Source organism: Fistularia commersonii, chromosome 22 (assembly GCF_037954325.1).
Source record: "Fistularia commersonii isolate RoL2024-O1a breed Wild chromosome 22, RoL_Fcom_v1.0, whole genome shotgun sequence".
Lineage (NCBI taxonomy): Eukaryota > Metazoa > Chordata > Actinopteri > Syngnathiformes > Fistulariidae > Fistularia > Fistularia commersonii.
Window position 1 is genome coordinate 6,195,153 of NC_141305.1, and position 24,848 is coordinate 6,220,000.

General features: G+C 35.1%; 1 protein-coding gene across 1 annotated transcript; it reads right to left on the reverse strand.

Annotated features, from left to right (window-relative positions):
• Positions 1–8,863: 8,863 nt before the first annotated feature.
• Positions 8,864–15,720, reverse strand: paqr3a (progestin and adipoQ receptor family member IIIa). Its single transcript, XM_086169624.1, has 7 exons — positions 15,580–15,720; positions 13,946–14,183; positions 13,629–13,791; positions 13,272–13,427; positions 12,091–12,288; positions 11,911–12,001; positions 8,864–10,478 (listed from the first exon to the last, which is right to left on the reverse strand). The coding sequence occupies exons 1-7, from the start codon at positions 15,638–15,640 to the stop codon at positions 10,336–10,338; spliced, it is 1,050 nt and encodes a 349-aa protein (XP_086025750.1). The 5' UTR covers positions 15,641–15,720; the 3' UTR covers positions 8,864–10,335.
• Between the last annotated feature and the right edge of the window lie 9,128 nt (positions 15,721–24,848).

Below are 24,848 nucleotides of genomic sequence, written 5' to 3' on the forward strand. Positions count from 1 at the left end.
CAGTCAATGCCGTTAAATCATTCTTTCTCATCGATCAGACCTGTCAAACAGACAGTTCATCTAAATGCTGCTGTGATGGCCTGATGTTAGTCCTTTAGTCGGATAATGTTTTTTTCCCAACAATCTGAATGGCAAAATTGAGAGTGATAAGCTAGCAAATATTACCTAGGGTTTGATTAGGATTGAAAGGAAAATGTTATATTTCCCGTTCAGCACATGAATTTGAAAGATAATTTCAATCATCAAATTGGCACGTGTAATGATTAATTTCATCTTTTTTATTTTAGAAGTCTAGAAAATGAAGGCAAGGTTAGTATTTTTAAAATAGCTCCCAAGTTGAATGTTGTCCAAAGAGTCATTTAACGTGTTGTGATCATCTTGTGCAACTCCGATGTAGTGTTGGAGTGTCTGTGTGCAGAATAACTTCATGTGTGACGACAAGGAAGCTGTAGCAGCACGTCAATGGAAGCTTCAAAGTTGAATAAAGTTCCTTTTTACTAATTTTGGAGTCTGTGTTGTATGTATTTTTGTGTTCTTTTTGTGTAAAATACATATGTGTCTGATTTTAGTGATTGGGCATAAAAAAAAAGACTAGACTAACAGGCATAGTGATTGGGCATTAAAAAAAAAAATGTTTCCTTTTCTATCGGGGACACACTCACACTCACACATTAGCCCCCCGCCTCCGCGGGTGGCGAGGGGTGGCCGGCGCCCATCTCTCAGCCTATAGGGCCACCCTGCATTGCACAGGGTCACAACATTCATACGTAGGGACACTTTAGAGTTGCCGATCAACTTAAATGCATGCTTTTGGCCAGTGGGAGGAAGGAGAGAACCCACGCGGACACGGGGAGAACATGCCAACTCCGCACAGAGGCAACTGCACACAGTGGTTGCTGTGGGGCTTGAACCCGAGTTGCTTTGCTGTGAGGCTACAGCTCTAACCGCTGCGCCACCGAGCCGCCCAACAGTGATTTGTGCGGATATTATATTTGACATATACGTTGATCCCAAGTCCGAGTTAATACATTTGATTGCCAATAATAATTTTTGTGTGATTTTGTTGTCACCACATTCAACTAGGTGAAGTACAAAGTATTTAATAACAATAGTTCTTTCATTCTGATCTATGATGTGCTATTTGAGCAGTGTATGTGTGTCAATTTGACCTGAGCTCTTAGTAGTGTAGTAAAATAAACTGATAAATTTAGCTTATGTCAGTTCCAGTGATTACTTTGGATGTTTGTTTTGAACATGAGTATCCCTCACTGATAAGTTCCAAAGTGACTGAATAACTCAAACCTGCAAGTCATGACTCATTTTATAAGACAAACACATTTTGTTTTTATCCAGTCTCATTTTATTTCAGTTAACAGTTGTTAACTGACTTTTATAATTACGGACATACATGTATACACACATACATGTAGATACACATACATCGGTAAATTTGTATATAGACACATACATACATGTATACATACCTACATATATGCACACACGTACATACCTAAAGATATAGATACATATACAAACACATTCATATAAACATACATGTATATACACATACATCAGTAAATTTAAATATACACACATGGGTACATACATAAATACATACATGTATACACACATACATACCTACCTGTACATATACATATACACACAAATACATACATAGATGTATACACACATACATATACACACACAATTATCCATACGTATTCATACATACCTACATATAAACCTACTACCTACTAACATAAATATATGTATTTACATGTATACACACATAAATACTGACATGTTTACATACATATATACACACAAAAAAAGACATATCTAAATATATACATACATATATATACACATATACCTACGGGCATACGAACTACCTGTTTATATACATACATATATAAACACATACATACAAACATGTATATAGCCATACATCCCAACATTTATATATACACACATACATACCTACATATATACACACAATTACATACATACATGTATAGACACATAGACACATTAAATAATTACATACATACACGTATGTACACTTACATAACTACATGCATACACACACACACAGACATACATGTATACAGACATTCATACCTAAATATATACATATAAATATGTTCACACAAATGCATGTATACAAACATACATACCTTCAGATATGCACACACATACATTGCTACATATTTATACACATATACATACATACATAAACACATACAAACATACATGTATACACATATACATATCTACATATATACACACAATTATATACATATATGTATACACACATAGATCCTTATATGACTACATACATGCATGTATAAACACACACATACGTACTACCTGTATAAACAAATACATACATACATGTATGGCCAAATACATATATACACACAAATATATACACACACACACACAGACATACATACATGTATACACACACAAACATAAGTATATATATACAAACAGATACTTACACAAACAAACACATTTGTACACACATACTCACCTACATATATACTTCTCCTTCTTTCAGCTTTTCCCTTCAGGGGTCGCCACAGCAAATCAACTTTCTCCATTTAACCCTATTCTCTATTCTCTGTATCCTCCTCTCTCACAGCAACTACCTTCATATCCTCTCTCACTACGTCCATGAATTTTCTCTTTGGTCTTCCTCGAGACCTCCTGCCTGGCAGCTCCAATTCCGGCATCTGTCTACCAATATATTCTCTATCCCTCCTCTGTACATGACCCAACCATCTCAGTCTGGCTTCTCTGACCTTCTCTCCAAAACATCTAACATGTGCTGTTCCTCTGATAGACTCATTCCTGATCCTATCCATCCTGATCACTCCCAAAGAGAACCTCAACATCTTCATCTCTGCAACCTCTCGTTCTGCCCGCTCTCTTTTGGTCATCGTAACTTTTTCTAGGCCACACAGCATCGCTGGTCTCACCACTGTCGCCGATAGTCTACTATCAAATAGTACCCCTGATACTTTTCTCAACCAATTCCAAACTTCACCTTTTCTAATCTGTTCTACTTTGTTGTCTACAATCACCTATCCTACCCTTGCCTCTCTTTATTTGTCTACTCATCAGCTCTTCAAAGTACTCTTCGCATCTTCCCATCGTTCTTCTAGCGTATACATAGATATATGCATCAGTACGTATAACCATACACAAACATATATACATACATACTGTATATTTATGAAAACAAATACACATATACATACATAGGTATAAAGATATACACTGCTCAAAAAAATAAAGGGAACACCTAAAAAACACATCCTAGATCGAAATGAATGAAATATTCTTATGAAATACTTTGCTCTTTACACAGCTGAATGTGCTGACAACAAAATCACACAAAAATGATCAATGGAAATCAATTGTATCAACCCATGGAGGTCTGGATTAGGAATCACACTCAAAATTAAAGTGTAAAAACAAACTCCAAGCTGATCCAACTTTGATGTAGTGTCCTTAAAACAAGTCAAAATGAATCTGTGTTGCTTCCTGAGTGGACACTATGATTTCACAGAAGTGTGATTGACTTGGAGTTACATTGTGTTGTTCAAGTGATCCCTTTATTTTTTAGAGCAGTATATATACTAATATACATATACATCCATATATATATGACATATGACCATAGATATAAATGGATATATATAAATATACACACATACATATAAACATACACACATACAAATTTACATATATATACGTATATAAATATTAAATATATATAATATATGCATTTAAACACATACATACATACACACATGTATATACATACTAATATATAAGTACATATAAGTATATGTATACATATATATTCACATATATACATATTTACATGTATATATATCTACAAACATATAAATATGTGATATATAAAAACATGCATTCATACGTATAAAATATACATATACACAGACATATATACACATACGTACATATATAAAAATACGCTTATCGGTACATAAATATATACATACATTCATATAATTGTATACATACATATTTATATAAATGTACATTATATACGTACATACTATAAATCTACACATACGAATATAAAAATACATTGATAAATATACATGTATTTCTATAATATAAATATTCTATTCTACAGCTATACATACATATACAAATACATATACATATGCTTACACATTCATACATATAGAAATACATACGTAAATATATACATTTTTACAATCTGTATATACACATATAGACATATATATGCATATATCAATCCACATTTATATGTACACATATATTCTTATGCATATATACAAAATGTATATAGACACATATGTATAGAGGCATATATATGTGTACATGTTTATATAGGTGGGTGTATATATATGTACATAAACATATCAATACATATTTACAAAATACGCATCCATAAATATAGAGACTTATAGATACAATTATATATACGCATACATACATTTATTTATACAAACATATATATATATACATACAAATATATAATTACATACATATGTATATATAAATACATATATACATAAATATGTTCATACATAAAAATATAAAAAATATTTATACATGCATATATATTCTAAATACATATATATACATACATTCATCTATACATATATAGACCTGTACAAATAAAAATATATAGATGCATACATGTGTATACAAACAGTTATACATATACATTTAATTGTACATACGTAAATTTCTATAGATACCTGCATATATAAAAAAACATAACAATATATGAATAAATGTATTCACATACATGCATGAATTGCAAATTGCAAAATGAATACAAATATATTTTTTTATCGAAGACATATACATTTATAAATATATAAGTATGTATGAATATTTATGTATATATATGTATATATATATGTATGTGTATACATATATACTCACATACATATATACACAAATCTACATTTGTATACTTACATAAATATCCATATACACGTACATACAAATATACGTACATGTAGTAATTATTCATATATAAACATTCATATAAACTGTATGTATATATGTACATATACATATTTCTATAAATACATACACATATAAATACATTAAAATATACAATTTTATTAATATATATACCTGCATACATTTAAAGAAAATTTAGACATACATATATGTATTTATATAGATCCATCAGTATATATATACATGCATAAAACATGCATATATCAACATGCAAACATACATATTTATATACATACATATATACATCCACAACATATATATAAACAGACACATATATACATACATACATATGTATTTACAAAATATATACATACAGGCACGCACATACATATATGCATATAAACACATACCTGTGCTCATATATACATTTATGAACATAGAAATATACTTATATAGTAATTTTCATTCATATATACATATATAGACATACACATACCTACATATTTTATATATACAAATAGAAATGTACATATATACATAAAATTATTTATATATATATATATATATACACACATATGAATACAAATATAAACATAGATATGTATGTATATATATTCATAAATACACATATACATATAAGTATGTATATACCTATATACATACTTATAAGTGTATTGAAATGTATTTATTTATGTATACATATAGATACATATGTTTAAATACACTAATATATACACAGTTAAATTCAATACGTTCGTTTATACATACATGTATATATATACATATTCTTACATAAATATAAATACATTTATATATGCATACATATATGTGTACAGGCAGAGTTTTTTTCTAAAATAAATAAATACATATATACACACATATATTCATTCATACATAGTTAAAAATATATACACGTACATGTATACATCCAACACAAGTATATATTTTAATATATATATACATAATATATATCTATCTTTGTATGTATATATATACATATATATACATATGTGAGTGAATATATATGTATGTGTATACATATATGCATTTATATATGTATTTATTTTTAGATCTATATTTATATGTATGTATAAATGCATGAATGTATGTATATATTTGGCTACATTTGTATGTGTATATATATGTATATATATGTATAATTATACACACATGAATATATATAAAAGTATTTGTATGTGAATATATGTTTCTAAATGTATGGATGCATATACACTGCTCAAAAAAATAAAGGGAACACCTAAAAAACACATCCTAGATCTAAATGAATGAAATATTCTTATGAAATACTTTGCTCTTTACACAGTTGAATGTGCTGACAACAAAATCACACAGAAATGATCAATGGAAATCAATTGTATCAACCCAGGGAGGTCTGGATTAGGAATCACACTCAAAGTTAAAGTGTAAAAACAAACTCCAGGCTGATCCAACTTTGATGTAATGTCCTTAAAACAAGTCAAAATGAATCTGTGTCGCTTCCTGAGTGGACACTATGATTTCACAGAAGTGTGATTGACTTGGAGTTACATTGTGTTGTTCAAATGTTCCCTTTATTTTTTTGAGCAGTATATATACATATATGTATATATATAAATACATGTATGTTTACACGTCTCTGTAAATATATGTATTTTATTTATGTATGTGTCTATATATATTTGTAAATAGATATGTGTATATGAAAGTTTGTATCTATTAATCTATTTATAAATGCATCTTTATGTATGTATATATATGTATGTGTAATTAATATGTATTTATGTATATATATATTGGTATATATGTATGTATAAATATGTTCAGGTATGTATATGTGTATATGTCTAAGTGTATGTAAGTACATGTATATACACATATATAAACACATGTACAAGTACTCATATATATGAATATACAAGCATATATTCCTATATACATGTATAAATTTTTATATATATCATATATTCATACATATTTTAGTGTATAGTAATAAATAGTGATGTATCAGTATGTATATATGCATGTGTATATTTATGAACGTGTATATGTGTTTTTTTCTAGATATGTTTTTGTATGTGTATATATATGTATGTTTTTATGTGTTTTATACATTTATCCTTATGCATACTTATTTATACATATATACATACTATCATTCATGTATATATAAGCATATGAATATTTACATGTATGTATGTACATATTTTGTATGTATGCATACATTTACATTTATATGTGTGTATGTATGCATTTATTCGTATATATATTTACATGTATATATCTGTAAGTTTTTTGTATCATTGTATATATGCATATTTGTATCTACAAATATACCTATAAGTGTATGTATGTATGTTTATGTGTGTATAGGTATATATGCATGTATTTACACACACACACACACATATATATATATATATATATACAAACACATATATACATACATGTATACATGCATATCTAAACATAGACAAACACATTTATATTCAAATATGTGTATATTTGAATATATGTATATATATACATAAACTTACATAGATACCTTCATATATATTATAAACAAGAACATATATATACATTCAAATGTATGTATGTATTTGTGTGTATTTAAATATATGTATGTATGTGTGTATATATAAAATTACAAAATTACATCAATGTATATGTATAAGTAATTATATATTTGTATATTTGTATTTATACACACAAATATATATGTATAACTTGTTATATATGTATGTAAATGTGTATCTTTGTGAAAAAATGTACACCTTTATAAAAATGTGTGTACATATGTTTACTTACATACGGTTATATATGTATGTAATAGTATATATGTATGCATATATGTTAATTAATATATATATATGTATCTATATGTGTAATTCAATGTACGTTAGTATATATGTATGCATACATTGATGCATATGTATGTATTATGTATGAATATATGTATGTATACATATATAAGTATGCAATATGTGTATGGGTGTACTTATGTATACTTTGATGTGTATATAAACATTAATATGTATGTATGTATGTTTCTTAGTATATATGTATACATACTATATATTTATTCATGTATGTATATATATATATATCTTTGTGTATATGCTTATTTTATATTTCATATATTTTTATATATTGAAAAGAATATATGTCTCTATGTATACATATATAAGCATGAATATATGTCTTTTTACATATATATGCATATATGTTTGTGTGTATGTATGTATCAATGTATGTCTGTATTTATGTGTGCATGTTTATATGTATTTATATGTACGTATTTTGTATGTTTATATTTGTATGCAGGTGTTTGTAGGTCTATAAATTCCATATGTATAAAAACATCTTTATATATATACGTGTGAATATATGTATCTATATATTTTTTACTTATATATTTGTGCACATATATATGCATATATATGTATGTATATATTTATTTGGATATTTATGTATGTATGTTTATATATGTATGTTTATGTGTGTCTGTATATATATGTACACATATATAATATGTATGTTTATATGTATGTATATATATGTATGTATACATACATACATGTAGATACATGTTGATGTATATGTCTATATATGTGTATGTATGTATGTATTATTACTTGAAGACTTTCATTTTTTTGTCATTTTCTAGCATCTGCTCGGTCAGTTTTTCATGTATAGTTTTTTGAGATAAAACAAAATCACTTTTAAGCCATTTGTTTAAGCAGCAATACCTATTTTCAACATTTCTATCTTTAATATTTAAAAGTGTTTTTTTAACAATCAATCTTTTTTTATGTAATTTTTCAATTGGTATGAAATCGTCTTTCATACGTTTTTCATTGTTTAAGCTTTTTTTGGTGGGGGGGTTCTTTGACCAAGATTTGACATCAATTTTCATGTTTTTAATTAATTTAGTTTTTTGTATATCACATATTTTGGGTATTTCGTATATTTGTTACATATTTTCGTTGGGAGGGGAAAGGAGGCGATGCCTTCATACAACTCTGTTTATTGATTGATTAATCAGGTCCACTTGATCCGTTCGGATCTGTTCTGAGGAGATAGAAAATCCTGACAAAGAGAGGCTTTGAGGCTTCGACAAATCTCCCAGAAGCCGGTTTACAAAGATGTTCACAAAACTGTACAGTCCAATAATTTAAAATACAAAAATACCACAACACACATTCAACTAAAAAAAAAAAACAACCCACAAATGTGATGCAACCTTTCAGAACCCGCCTTTCTTTCTTCAAGTCTTTACTCCCAACAAGCAGCAGAAAAATCAAAAACGTTCACTTCAGCTTTCTGCTGAACGCTCTCATCTCCAACTTTGATTGATTTCAATAAATTTTTATAAAAAAAAGGAGGTCTCTTATTTTTTGTGTTAGCTCCCGCGTCAGACGCTTTTCTTTTGAAGGAATCTGCAGGAATCATGAGACTTTCTTGCAAAAAACTGTCTAGTTTGACCCAGAAGTGCTTTGATGGCTCCGATAAAACAAAAATAAGGACGACCAAACGGCACCTTGATGCTTTTACATTCTCATCCTGAATCTATTTTTTCCTCACCTCCCTCAGGGATCAATATGTAAATTGATCGGATCACACCTATGATGAAGTATTAATACGTTGTTAATGACTTAATACTTGGGATGATTGTTAGAAGTCTTTCGAGAAATAATGATACTAATAACGTTAAAAAGATTAGTATTAAAATTTGATCGGATGATTTTAATCAATAAAAGATGTTAAATATCGACAGGATGAACAACAAACATCTGAAGGGTGAGCTTACTTGTCTGAGACACAGTGTTTAAAATATATTCTCTATAAAAAGTGTCCTTATGCTGTCTGTAGATAAATTAAAATGTATAAATACTTTATGTACACGAGGGCGATGCATTCTGTTACGATGGGCTCTCTGGCTCCCTCTAGTGGTCAGGTTGATGTACTGCAGGATGCGAGTCCTAGAGAAGAGAAGGGGTTTCAAATCCCCGGCTTTTCTAAATGAAACTCTGGGTCGGGAAGGCCCGTGAAAAGCAGCAGCCACGAGATGATGGTTGAGGGGAGTTTGCTTTTAACCCAACTAAAGCGTTGGAATGAGGAAGGACGTCTCCCGAACCCCATGTCCACTCCAAATGTCCTTGCAGTCGTTGGACTCAGAGCTTTTGTTTTGAAATGTGACTGAATAAAAGTTTTTTTTCCATCTCCTGATGTCATCCGGGACGTGAGCGCAGCTTCAGCCGACACCGTCGCCACCTGACCTGCAGTCACTCGAAAAGGTCCGAATGGGAGGGAAAATACCGGAACCGGTGTCGTTGGCATGTGGTGGGCGCGGCTTTAAGTGTGCGCCGGCCCGTCAGGGCAGGGCTGGCTGTGTCTGTAGGCCAGGAGGAAGCAGGACGCCTGGTGCCACCAGTACAGCATGGCCACCAGCAGGAGGTGCCACAGCTGGTGGCTCGAACCCAGGAAGTTGAGCTGACCTGCGGAGGAGACGCCCATCAGACGTCGGCAGAAGAATTCTGGAAAATGATCCTAGATCTTGTCCATTTACACGCAATACATTATTGGAGGTCTTTGATTGACAGGTGTCACAACCAATGATTGAATGAATTTCTACTTCACTGTGTCCTGATCTAACTTCTCATTAATTCACCTTTAGGGAGATTTATTATTATTATTAAGAAGCATTTACAAAGTAATGAAGAAGCAATGGAGAGATAGTGAAAATAATAAATACCAAATAAAAATTGAAATTAAATATCCAAATTATTAACAGAAAAACTCTGAAAGGAAGGAAAATAAAGGGAAAATGTGAAAGTGATGACAAAAAAGTTCTAAAATATAATTTAAAATTTAAGAAAAAAAACCCACATATAAAATACTTTTAATTTTGTGTCAACAAATTGTTCTACAAATTTTACTGAAAAATAATTAACAAAATTGTAAGTGTATACATATGTATATACATACATATATCTGTATGTATACACACACACACACACACACACACACACACACATTTTTTTGTCCTTTTCAATCTCAAATGACTGAAACTACTTTAAAGAACTCTGGAACTTTTTTTTCCCTAGAAACTGAAGAGAACCTATAGATCCTCAACAACAAGGAAGCGATCTTGGAAAAAGCACATAAACAAAGAGAAAAACAGGACCTAAAGACCTAGAATCAAATCAGATAATTGTTTTCTTGAAAAATTAAGAAAAAATTTTTATGATAATTTGAAGAAATTACAATAATTTAAATTAAAATAGTTTAAAGAAAGAAATTCTTCTAAAAATGTTGAAATGAACATTAAAAATACATAAAAATTAAGAACATGCTTGTAATATAGTTTTTAAAATGATCTCCTATGCTCTAGAAAAGAATGTCCTAGAATAGCATATACACATTCATGTATATGTATATACACACACACACACATTTGTTCATACTTCTATTTTATTGTTTAAATCGATTTTTAAATATTTCTATATTGATGCTTGCTTATATTTCTTATAGTGTATCCTTTGACAAGGAGCTGCTCCTGTAAAAAAAGCAGTTTCCCCTTGAAATTCTCATTCTGAAGAAGGAAAAATGATTTAAAAAAAATTAAATTAAAACACTAAATAAAAAGACAACATCTGTTTTAAATATCTATGCATGAAAACTACATTTATAATGATCCTGGACTTTTTCTCAGAAAAATGGCGGCCAACCAGTCGGTCACGGTCACTGAGGAAACTATGTCATCTATTGTAAGTCGCTTTGGATAAAAGCATCTGCCAAATGCAATGTAATGTAATGCAATGTAATGAAACGTGACAGAACCTTGTCTAGAACTTGTGAGGAACCCAACACAACCTCACAGGGAACCGGAGAGGGTACCTGACGGAGAGCCTCAATGACGCGTCTCACCTGGGAAGTATCGTTCCGGGACTCTGGAGACGTAGAAGCCCAGAGCCACGGCGGCAAGCAGGTACATGACCAGGACCCGGGGGACAAAGGCCTGCCGGGACAGAGGAGGACGGGGGGTCAGAGAGGGAAGCCGGTTTGGAGGCGGTCGCCATGGCGGCACGGGTGATGGACGGCTCTCACCTGGACGAGGGGGGAGGAGAAGCCGCCGGCCAGACCGATCCAGTGTGTGGTGGGAACCAGGCCGGAACCGGCCAACGCGCAGAAGACCAGCCAGCGCAGCTGCTTCCAGCGCGGACTGAGGTGGAGGGGGTGGATCTGCGCCAGGAACACGGCCAGAGTCAGCGCCAGCACCGCCAGCAGGTACACCTGACGCCAGAACTGGGGTCGGTCGGAGGGAAGGGGTCAGCACGGACACACAAGTATAAGATACATAAGTAAAAATCTACAGGTGGTCATTTTGTGTGAATAATGCTCTATCCGGGTCGAATAATTTTAATCCCTTTATTTTATTTGTTTTTTAATTTGGAAAATAATACGAGAATTCAAATGTGACTTTTCAGATTATTTTTTCAAATAATAAATTAGAAAAAAAAAAAACATGTTGATTCTTGCAGGAAATTTAGAACTATTATACCACTTACTTTTAGCACTAAAATTAAACACATCGTTTTTAATAACACAGAAATGAACCAAAGGGGCTATCTCGGACACTAATTAAAGACAAAAAAAATTGCAGCAATAACAGAGAAAATGTAATCGGTGTAAAAGAAAAAACAGAGAAAAACACCATTAATTGTCTCCTTCCAATAATTATTTTAATCAATCTTAGAAGTACAATTCAAATACTTTTTCTGCGTGAAAAATACAAATGTTGAAATGTTGAAGGCTTACCTGGTTTGCCTAGAAAAACCTAATTGTGCAAACGCACACACACCGAAAACAACCATAAATCTCCACCTAAAAGTTTGATTTAATTCATTTAATCTGTTTTTCAAAAATCCCTTACAACCCAACAGCAATTACCCAAATGACAATAAAATTTATACATTTGATCAACCAAATGCAATTTAAAAAAAGTGGGGGGAAATCACAGAAATAAAGCTGCAATTTATCCAGAAAAGGCTGACAAAAAACGGACAATTTGAAAAAATGAATATCTGAAATAAATAGGAAAGAAATGAAGAGAAAAATTGTGATGAATTCCAAAATAAAAGCACCAGGAAAACAGAATGAATGAATAATTAATAAATAAATAAATTAATAAACATCTAGAAATTATTTGGAGAAAATCAGTGATTCTTATTACGAAAGTGAATATTTACTTTGTGTGTGTGTGTGTGTGTGTGTGTGTGTGCACTCACATTATTGCAGTAGAAAGTGTAGAACACTCCAGGAACGTAGCAGCCCAGGATGCCGATGGAGATCCCAGCGTAGTCCAGCGCCATCCAGCGCCGACTTGTCTTCTCCGAGCGGTGACAGCAGAACAGGTGGAAGCCGGCCGAGCACAGCATGCACACCTGAGAGACACACACACACACACACACACACACACACACACACACACACACACACACACACACACACACACACACACACACACACACACACAGAGGTTGTTGTCAGACTCGATCTCAGGTGGTGTGTGCAGGCTTGTTCTCGGTGTCCAGGTGATGCTGGGGTGTGTGTGTGTTTGTGTGTGTGTGTATGAGTGCTGACACCTGGAAGCAGAAGAGCCCGATGGAATAGATGACGTAGTCCTCCCTGGAGGCTCCAACGGCCGGCAGTACTGCTGCCATGTTGTAAACGGCGAGGCAGAAGAAGAGCAGGAAGCCCAGCAGGTGGGACCAGATGTTGACCGTCTCGTTGGAGAGGATGAAGAGGCTGCAGAGAGAGAGAGAGAGAGAGAGAGAGAGGGAGAGAGGGAGAGAGAGAGAGAGAGAGAGAGAGAGAGAGGGAGAGGGAGAGAGAGAGAGAGAACGCCCGTCAGGGTTGGCTCGGGACGACTCTATGGCGCAGACCGCGGTCGACCTCTGACCTCTTGATGCAGAGCCGGGAGGGCAGGTAGGCCCGGTATCCATCGGTGATGTAAGGGTTGTCCCTCAGGAACCCGGGGATCTGCTCGTAAGTGTAGAGCCGGATCCCCCGCGGAACCAGGACCGGCCAGTACTGGTAACCGCCCAGCTCGATGTAGTGGGCCGTCTGGTTGCTCTTCTGCTGCGGCTTCTGAGGCATGACTGCAGCACGCGGGTCCAGCTTACACTGACCTGCAGCAGCTGGACACACAAAAACACACACAGCATTAATGACATGAGCAAACAGGAAATCCCCAAATTGCTGTCTTTTGTTACCCATTTCCAATTCAAAAAGTCAAGTCAACTTTATTGTCAATACTGCCATATGTTCACACATATAGAAAACTGAAATAGCGTTAAGACAACGGTGCAAAGCTCCAAAAATTATCCATAGTTTGACACAGAGAACAACGAACATCAAGTTATGCTGAAGTAGATACTATAGGGTTTGATTTTTTTTAAGTGACAGGTGTGCTTTAGTGCATTTTGAAAAAAAGTTCTAGCAGTTGCACATAATTTATTCATATTTTCATTATTGAATTATTCATTATTGAAATGTCACTAATTTCATTTGTTCATATTTTCGATCTAATATTAACTTACTTTTCTATTTAATCTTTTTTTTTATTGTACATTAACATCCCGGTTATTTCTAAACTGTTTTTCAGTTAATTCAATTTATTTGTTTTAGTGTGAATAACAAACATAATCCAACACCTTTCTAGGTCTGCATCGGGTAATTATGAATAATATAATTATGTATTCTCACGATTTAGAAACAAGTTGTTGCTCACTTCTAAAATATTCTATCCTGAAAACTACTACTTTTTCTCACAATATTTGGTCAGGGGATGAATTGACAGTAAAAGTAAGTGAATAAATGATGATGACAAAATTCACAACATAGATTATTAAACTTTTTTCATCATACCTTGTCAGTTCGATGCGTTTACATAATCACTGGCTTTCAAAACAATTGTGATTGATTCAAATAATTCAGTGAATTAAACTAATATCTGTTTTAATCGTCGTTAAAGTTGATGGTTTCGTTTGAAGATTATTCGTCATGAGATTATTCCAACAACGAGAGATGTTAATCTGTAGATTCTCTTGAGATTAAATCGCACACAGAACTCCGTAGAGAAATGTCAATTTTAGCGCAGAGACTCTGAAGTCCAGTAGCTTTTCGTCTCTTTTCTTTTCTTTTTCTGTTTTCTAGAAAACCCCGACGACGCAGGTTTTAATCGCAAAATTTGATCCCCGAAAACACACTAGAACAACCGCATCCGGCGGACTTCAGCCTCGTAGAGTCGTACACAGCTGCTCTCGACAACTCACATAAAACTTCAATTTTAGTATGAATTTCAGTATCTGTTTGTGGAATAAAATGAGCCGAATGAAAGCAAAGTCTTCAAATAACTACACAAAGTCGTCACTTGAGGGGTTTTTCTTAAACTAACGTACCGGTCCTGAAGTTGGACTGAAAATTGAAACTTTTGAAAGCGGTCAGGGCGGACAATGGTCACGTCCCTGGTCTGACTGGGGTAGCCACAACAGGCTAATTTGATTAGATTAGGAAAATCGATAAAGAACTCACCTTTTAATTTGGAATACGTCCACTTTGTGCCATTTGGTGTGTTAAAATACGCGCCGTGCATCTATACACACAAGTTAACACACAAGTTGTAACACAGCGCGGCGTTGAACAAGTTTCGGCTAGCTGACATGGCTAGCAACTTCCAAATCATCGGTGACGTCATCGGCCTCGGACCTTCCCGGGCTGCCCTTCTTTCTGCCTGATCAGAAAGAACCGAAGAAGCGGCCAACCCGGGGAAAACAATAATACTGTACATTTTAGCTTATTTTAAATTGATAAAATTCACATCCCAAGATCGAGGGTTTACTTCAACATCATATTTCCACTCTAATTCAATGTGTAACAATCTGTTTAATAAATCAAAGTGGGAATAAATGTTCTTCTTTCAGCTTTTCCCTTCAGGGGTCGCCACAGCAAATCAACTTTCTCCATCTAACCCTATTCTCCGTATCCTCCTCTTTCACACCAACTACCCTCATATCGTCCCTCACTATGTCCGTAAATCTTCTCTTTGGTCTTCCTCGAGACCTCTTGCCTGGCAGCTCCAATTCCAGCATCCCTCTACCAATATATTCTCTATCCCTCCCCTACGTGATGTACATAATCCAACCATCTCAGTCTGGCTTCTCTGACCTTCTCTCCAAAACATCTAACATGTGCCGTTCCTCTGATAGACTCATTCCTGATCCTATCCATCCTGGTCACTCCCAAAGAGAACCTCAACATCTTCATCTCTGCAACCTCTAGTTTTGCCTGCTGTCTTTTGGTCATCGTAACAGTTTCTAGTCCATACAGCATCGCTGGTCTCACCACTGTCTTGTACACCTTTCCTTTCATTCTGGCCGACAGTCTTCTATCACATAGTACCCCTGACACTTTTCTCCACTCATTCCAACCTGCTTGGACCCGTCTCTTCACCTCTTTTCCACGCTCTCCGTTGCTCTGGACTGTTGACCCCAAGTACCTGAAATCCTCCAGCTTCTTGATCTCCACTCCCTGTAGCCTCACCGTTCCACCCGAGTTCCTCTCATTCACACACATATATTCTGTCTTGCTGAGATTAACTATCATTCCTCTCCTTTCCAGAGCATACCTCCACCTCTCTAGATTTTCCTCTACTTGTTTTCTGCTCTCACTACAGATCACAATGTCATCCGCAAACATCATGGTCCATGGAGATTCCTGTCTAACCTCATCTGTCAGCCTGTCCATCACCATTGCGAACAAGAAGGGGCTCAGAGCTGATCCCTGATGGAGTCCCACCTCCACCTTGAACTTCTCTGTTACCCCTACAGCACACCGTACCAGTGTCTCACAGCTAACATACATGTCTTTGTAATGAGAATAAATGCTCACAGTAAATCACAGCAGCAAGCTTGTAATGCACCAGATGTTATGGCACTAAAATCGGCATATTTATGCATTGTTATAATAATAAATCCCACAAGGAAGACAAGTTATTAGAAGAATTAAATTGTCATGGGATAAAATTAGATTGACAGAATGAAGAAGAATTGAAGATTGAAGAATTTCAATAAAAATGTAATTTCATTGTTTAAAGGCATCATATTTTAAAAAAACGTAGATTAACAGAATGACATTTAAAAAATAAGAATTTCAATAAAAATGTAATTTCATTGTTTAAAGGCATCATATTTAAAAAAAAAGGTGTGACCCTGAGTGAATGAATTTATCATAATTGAAACATTTCAATTAGAATAAAGGTAATATTTGAAGATGATAGTTGACGGTGAGAGATGTATTTAAAAAGGCACTTAACAGGAGTAAATCCATTACATTGTAAAATCGTGGAGGACCAGTCACAATTCACCTGGCTGTGATAATATTAAACGTCAAAGAATATAATAATGTGGTAGTAAAGTTCTGAAATATGTGTTATAGTTCTTTAACTTTCCTGTTTCGATGCCCAAACTCCCCCTGGCCTGTAAAGGTGTTTTTGAGCAAGACACTGAACCCCCTTACTGCTCATGGATCACAAAAATGGTAAAAATGCAGTGAACGCAAGGGATTCATAAAATGTAATAATAATGATAATAATAATAATAATAATAATAATAATAATAATCTTTTCCTCACGACAGCAAGTTATCCACCTCCATCTAACCTTATTCTCCTTATCCTCTTCTCTCACACCAACCAAAACAATAACAACAACAATAATAATAATAGTAATAGTCATAATAATAATAATAACAATAATCATCATCATCATCATCAGAAATAATTCATTGATCCTGGAGGAAATTTCATGATTTCAGATGCTCCACACTGACAGAAATAAAAATAAATAAAATATGATGAGATGAAAAGAAATAGATAATCAAAGATGATAAAAAATAGATTATGATACTAATACTAATATTAATAACAATGAGAATAGAATAGAAAGTGTGGAAATTTCAAATAATAATATTAAAAACATAAAATGACACAACAACAACAACTACAGTAATAATGAGGAGAAGAAGAGGAAGATTGAATAAATAATAATAATTGTAATAAGATAATTGTGCTGAATGAGGACAAAGCAATATGCCAGGGATGCACCGCATGTGACCCGGGACTTTGGGACTTGACTGTGGACTTGAGAGTTTGTCCAACAATAACTTGATCTAGACCCCAGGGTCGTTGCTCCTCTAAAATAACTCGCTACTCAGCGACGTGAAAGGTCAGGTCGTTAATGAGCGGCACGTAGAGTGTAAGTGCATGCGTGTGTGTGTGTGTGTGCGTGTGTGTGTGAGTGTGTGTGTTTATCTCCTGGCTGCCATCTTGTCATCCTGTCACCAGGAATCGTCATCAGAATGAGCCCTCTCAGGTGTGAGGCATGCTGCCGCCGCTCCCTCAGCTCTTTCTAATAGCCACTAATTTTGATGCGTGTTTGTTATCACGTCTAATAAACCTTTCAGCGCCACCACCTCTGGGCCCTTGTCAGCTGACTGCGTCGGACAGGAAGTGAGAAGCACGCAGGCGCTCCCAGGCTATATGCTTGTATTTTAATTTTTGCTGATCTTCACTGTTTTACGCAAGTATTTTATTATTTTTTCTTTCAGTTAATTTTACAGCATGTAATTTTGTCAACATTTTCAAGCGTCGCCTGTTCTTTACGAATGTCATTCCTTTTTTAATGTTCTAAAACTAAAACAAAACTTTTCATAAGCAACAATGGATTGGATTAAATCTGTTCCTGACTCACCAAAACAAAAGGTCTCTTAACCAAATCAGCCAGTGTCTACTCTGGAAAGCCTAGAAAACTCCCTTTCTATGCTGATGACTGTTTCATATTCTAGAACGTCCCTACAAACAACTTTCCCACCATCTGGAACACACACACATATGTATATATATATATATATATATATATATATATATATATATATATACATATATATATAAGGCTGTTTGGACTGTTTTTACTGTAAATTTTCACATTTGTTGTTCCTTTCCAGGAAAATTTGCTGCCATTTTCCTCAGAACAATTTTGAGATAATTTTCAGGTCGGTGTCTTCAAGTGCACATCCACACACAGATACACACACACACACGCACAAATGCATTTTTTACGTTTCTAATTTTGTATTATTAATTGGATTAGTTAATATATTTCTATTCTAGTCTGACTTTTATTTAATTCCATTCAATTCCATTTTGGGCTGTTTTTGCTTCACCTTCTCTAAAATGTGCTCTTGAGTCCAAACCTTGTCCTCGGACTGATGGACAGATGGACCCACCACCCCCAAGGCGGCTGCCATCCTTTGGGTCAGTCAGGGTTGCCACAGCGACGGCCGCGGACGTGAAGGACATGTCTCCAAGCTAGTGGTTTTAAAAAACACAAGGTCCAACAGGAGGAGCAAAAAACAGTAAAAAAGTCCTCAAAATTAATTTAAATAAATACAAAATTACCAAATAATTAGACCCTTATATGCTAAAAACATATATGTATACTGAAGAAAACCAGCACTAAATTCAGATGTAATCCGAGCCCAGAGCAAAATCAGAAAAAAAGAAAAAAAAAGAAAAAGAAAAAAAAAAGTACTATATGAAAAAAAAAAAAACAATAACATTTCTCACAAAAAGAAAATAACTGAAAAAATTAAGGTGAATTTGAGGGAAGCCCAAAATTCATTCAAATATTCTGTCTTCAAATACCAATATTCACAACATATCTTATATTGTTGGTCTACGGCACTGTCGTTCCGGCCGGCTGCAGGGAGACCCTGACAGCAGTGACGCGCACGCCATTCAACTCGCCTCTTATTTAGTGCCGGCGTCAAGAGACATCTTGGCAGCAGCCCACAGAGGGAGCCTGTCAGATTTTCTTCCCTTCTTTTATTTTGAAGGGGAAAGGGTTTTGGCGGGAAGGGCAGCGGTGGCGGCGGCGGCGGCACACAGCACAGCTGTCCCCTGCGATTTGATTAACCCGACCGGAAGTCAGAGGGAGTCTTCGCAGCTCGTCTCCAGACGTTAACTGGACATGAGGACAGCTGTTCACACACACAAACACACACACACACACACACACAAAACAACCTCCTGACAAGGCCTTCACGGAGAAGGCGGCGGCGGACAGATGCGAGGACGGCGAGGAAGGAGAGGGTGTGAAAACATGCCGGCGCCGCATTTCCTGAAAAGAAGTAGAGGGAGAAACGGTGCGTTTCGTTCAGAGAGAGGAAATCTCCCTGTCTGACCTCCGTGCCTTCTACGTGGACATGACCTTCGGAGATTTGGGAGGCGAAGAAAACTCCTCGGATAGGAGCTGAAACTTAATTGTGACAAGTCCAAATAGTTAAGAGTAAAGACAGAAATGTATAAGTATAGTATAGATAAGTAGTTACAACAACTAAATAGAAAAAATAAAATGAATATATAAATTAAAGAGGGTTAAAAAAAAACTGAAAAATGTCTACAACCTTTGACAGAGAAACAAAAAAAAGTATTTTTTAATAAATTTTTGGATAAATTATTTGGAATCCTTCGGGAATACCGAAAATCTTAAAAAAAAGCCCAGGAATTGGCAAATGACTTAATATGTACAAGTAATAAAATGATTAAAAAAAGCAAATAAATAAGTAAAAATGTTGAAAAATACATTATAAGATTATTATTAATAATAATAATAATTATAATAATAAAAAAATAAAATAAAAAGATAAAAAATTAATAAATGAAACACTTATAGTAACAAATAAAATAAAATAAAACAGAATTAAAAATGATCATTCCAGGAATAGTCTCGATTAAGTAAATGAATAATGAAAAAAAAAATCTTCTTTTTCCTGCTGAATTCCTTCATGTCCTTCATTTCGACCATGTCGAATACTGGCCAAGTAAACTAATCAGTCAGTAGAGAACATAAAAGGATGTTGTAAAATACGTTGACAAAACTATGCAGAATTCAGTCTGGATTTGATCCTGAAACCTGAAACATCAGCCAGAGGCCCTCTGGATCGACTCTTCATTTTGAAGTTGTAAGTCGGTTAGTCGGAGCTCCAGCATCTGGACAAGCGGCTCGCGGAGGCTTAGCTTCCACCTTTACTCCGCCATCAACTCGGCAATATTGAATGGCGTTAATCCTAATCTGCCCGCTCCCCTTTTTAACTTCTCATCTTTGCCTGTCTTTGCGTCTTAGGCCGCCTCGGCCCTTCTGCAACGAAAGAAAAACAATTATCACAACAACTCAATGTATGTGTGTGTTTGTAGAGGGGGATTACCAGACGGCAGCGTACTGGATGTTTTAGCCGCCGAAGACTCAGATTATTGTCCCTGAGCTGCGACATGTTGCACTTTTTATTTTGCAGCTGGAGACAAAACTTGGCGGTAATCCCGCGGCGGATCAGAAGCTGGTAAACCCATCCTCATCACTTAGTTTAAGCCTGAGGATACAAGTATGCATGTATGTGTATGTGTATGTACGTATGTGTGTGTGTGTGTGTGTGTGTTTGTATGTTCTTGTATGGGGGGACAACTTTGTTATTCCCTCTATTTCCAGGACAAAGCCGAAATAAGCCCCTTGTTATAAAAGGGAGTGTAGATTAGACCTGCATATGTAACGCTGACTTCTTTATGGTAGTGGTGGTGGTGGTGGTGGTGGGGGGGGGGTAGTGTGTGTGTGTGTGTGTGTGTGTGTGTGTGTGTGTGTGTGTGTGTGTGTTTAGTTGTGGGTGTGTGTCGGGGGGGCACTTTAGGTTCCTTCACTTTCTCCAAAGAAGATTTAGATTTATAAGCGGTTATCTTCTTTTTTTCATCAAAGAAAAAGCTTTTTTTTATTGTTAACATGTGTGTGTGTGTGTGTGTGTGTGTGTGTGTGTGTGTGTGTGTGGTATTGTGTGTGTGTGTGTGGGGGGGGCACACTTAGGTTCCTTCACTTCCTCCAAAGAAGATTTAGATTTTAGATTTACAAGTGGTTATCTTCTTTTTTTCATCAAGAAAAATCTTTTTTTCATCGTTAATGTGTGTGTGTGTGTGTGTGTGTTTGTATGTGTAAGGCCCCGAGTTTCAAAAATTAAAAGACAGACAGCGTGATTCTCAGCAGGATGACGTTTAAAAGAAAATAATCCAATTTAACTCCAAAAGACTGATCAAGCTCCGTTTGCGTCAATTGCTAATAGCATCGATCTTAACAGGAAATGTTCCAGTAAAAAAAAGCTCACCATCTGAGTGGAATGAGTTTAAATCTGTTGAACTTCCATTCTTCAGGGGTGCTTGCATGTTCTCCTCATGTCTCTGTGGGTGGGCGTCACGCAGAACATGTGTTAGCTGACACGTGTGTTTCTACCATGTTAGCTTTCACAAGTTTCTCATATGCTAACTTTGTGTATCTGACTTGCTAGCTGTCACGCGTATCTAACAAATTAGCTGCCAGAGATACTTCTAACATGATAGCTGTTACATGTTTCTTTAACATTTTTGCTGTTGCTTCTTGTTAAGTATTGAGGTGTGTCTCAATTATTATATTTCACCTGTGCTTCTAACAGCTGCGATTTATTTTTCCTTACAGCTAGCTGTCGGATGTTTCTAGCATATCAGCTGCCACCTCTTTTCTGATACACTACCTGTCACATGCTTTTAACATGTTAGCTGTCATATGTATTAGCTGCCATATGCTTTTAAATATTTAAGCTGCCACACATGTTTCTAACATGTTAGTCGTTGCATCTTTTGCTAACGCTAATATGTTAGCGTTAACGTGTGTTTAGATGCGTTACAGCTCTTTTTGCCGCTAGCTGTCACAGGTTTTCTAAAATGTTAGCTTCCACTTTTTTTTTAACACGCTAGCTGTCATTTTTTTTAGCAGCTGGAGATGTTAGCAGTAAGCTGAAACAGGTGATTGTAACATGGTAGCTGTTAGCCATAACACTGCATCTAACATGTTAGCTGACACAAATGTTTCTAGCATGTTAGCTTCAGGTAATTTGTTCGTACTTTAGATTTCACACAGCTGTTATATGTAGTTTTTATCACTTTGTGTTTCTGGCAAACGTTGTGTGTGTGTGTGTGTGTGTGTGCAGATGCGCACGCACACTTAGGTTCTTCCAAGCACATGAATTGTACTTCTAAGATTGATTAAAATAAATTATTGATAAGGAGACAACGTATGATGTTTTTTTCCCTTTGTTTTAAAAAAAAAACAAACCCATTACATTGTCACTTTTATTGCTATGATTTTTCTTTTTTCTTTAATTGCTGTCTAAGTGAGCCCCCTTGATTTATTACTATGTTATTAACAGCTACATGTTTAGTTTCCACGCTAAAAACATTAACTGGATTAATTCTTAGAATAATATAGAATAAATAGAATAAACTTCCTGCTAGAATCAAAATTATTTTTTTGAAATTATGATTTGAAAAAGAAAAAATCTGAAAAATCCCATTAATCAGAATTCTTTTTTTTTTTTTTTTTTTTTTTAATTTCCCGAATTAAAAAAACAAATAAATAAAAAGTCTTGAAACGATTCAGTCTGGATAAAACTTCATTTACACAAAATGACCATCTGTGGATTGTTACTCATTATCTATTTTAAATTTCACATGACAGCTATTGCACCTGTAAGCCTGTCGTGTTGCTCCTCACCAACCTTTAGACTCCTCGGTGACCTTCAAACTCTCGCTGACCTCCAAACATCAGGAGACGAGGTTCATTTTACACTGGCGTCCCCACGGCAATGTTGTTCGGACTTCGATGGTACCATTTTCGTTTCTATTTGGAGGCCACACACACATACTCACACAGATGCACAACCTTCAAGTCATTTTCTGAGCCTCGAATTTATCGCCCCTCCAGTGGAGAGACAATTAAATTGGATATTATTCAAGAATATGAGTCTCTAACTTCCTGAGTGTCGGTGATAAACGCCAGTCGGATCCATCAAAAAAAAATCTTTTTAACTGTTTTGTAATCCCCCGAACTCCCAGCCCCCCTCCCCCCAGTCCCCCGCCCTCCAGCACCCTCTGGAAAATAAAATAAAATGAAAACGACAGGTCGCCTGAGAGAAAGTCAAGCCGTTGGCTTGGACAGACGGCTGCTCGATCTGCCGCCGGCGACGCCGTCCAAGACGTTTCTCTCGTTTAAAAAAAATAAAATAAAAAAAAAAATGTTTTTTTCTTTCAGTTACTGCAAACAAAGCACAGATGTGTGTGTGTGTGTGTGTGTGTGTGTGTGTGTGTGTGTGGGAGAGGGAAAGTGAAAGAAGGGCTTGATTGACAGGACACTTGGGGCTGCTGTGCCCGGATCTGCCAGAAGAGGCTGCTCTTCACCCACCAATGGAGGCCATTAGTGGGCTGGTGTGTGTGTGTGTGTGTGTGTGTGTGTGTGTGTGTGTGTGTGTGTGTGTGTGTGTGTGAGTGCTCAGGATGGCACCCGGTGAGTCCGAGCCGCTTCGACGTTGACGAGCCGGGGGTCCGATATCCTCCTTGAATGTCTTTGGCCCGGAACCCAAGGCTGCATTTGAAAACGTAAACATGGTATTGTTTAAAATATTCAAACAGAAGAAAAGAAAAACAAAATGATTTTGATTCTTTAGAAATGCGCCAGGGTTAAATTGCACCCTTTGTGTTTTACATCATTTAACGCGGGAACAAGCATTAATTAACCGCTAATTGATGGGATGATAATCAGCCTGTTGCCACACGTGGCACGGCTACATCTATTACACGATAATAAAGCCGTGTAATAAGGGTGAATTACTGCTTCCATCCATTTATTTACACTGAGTTGATACTTATCTATCCTGAAAAGGTCAGATGTCATCTGT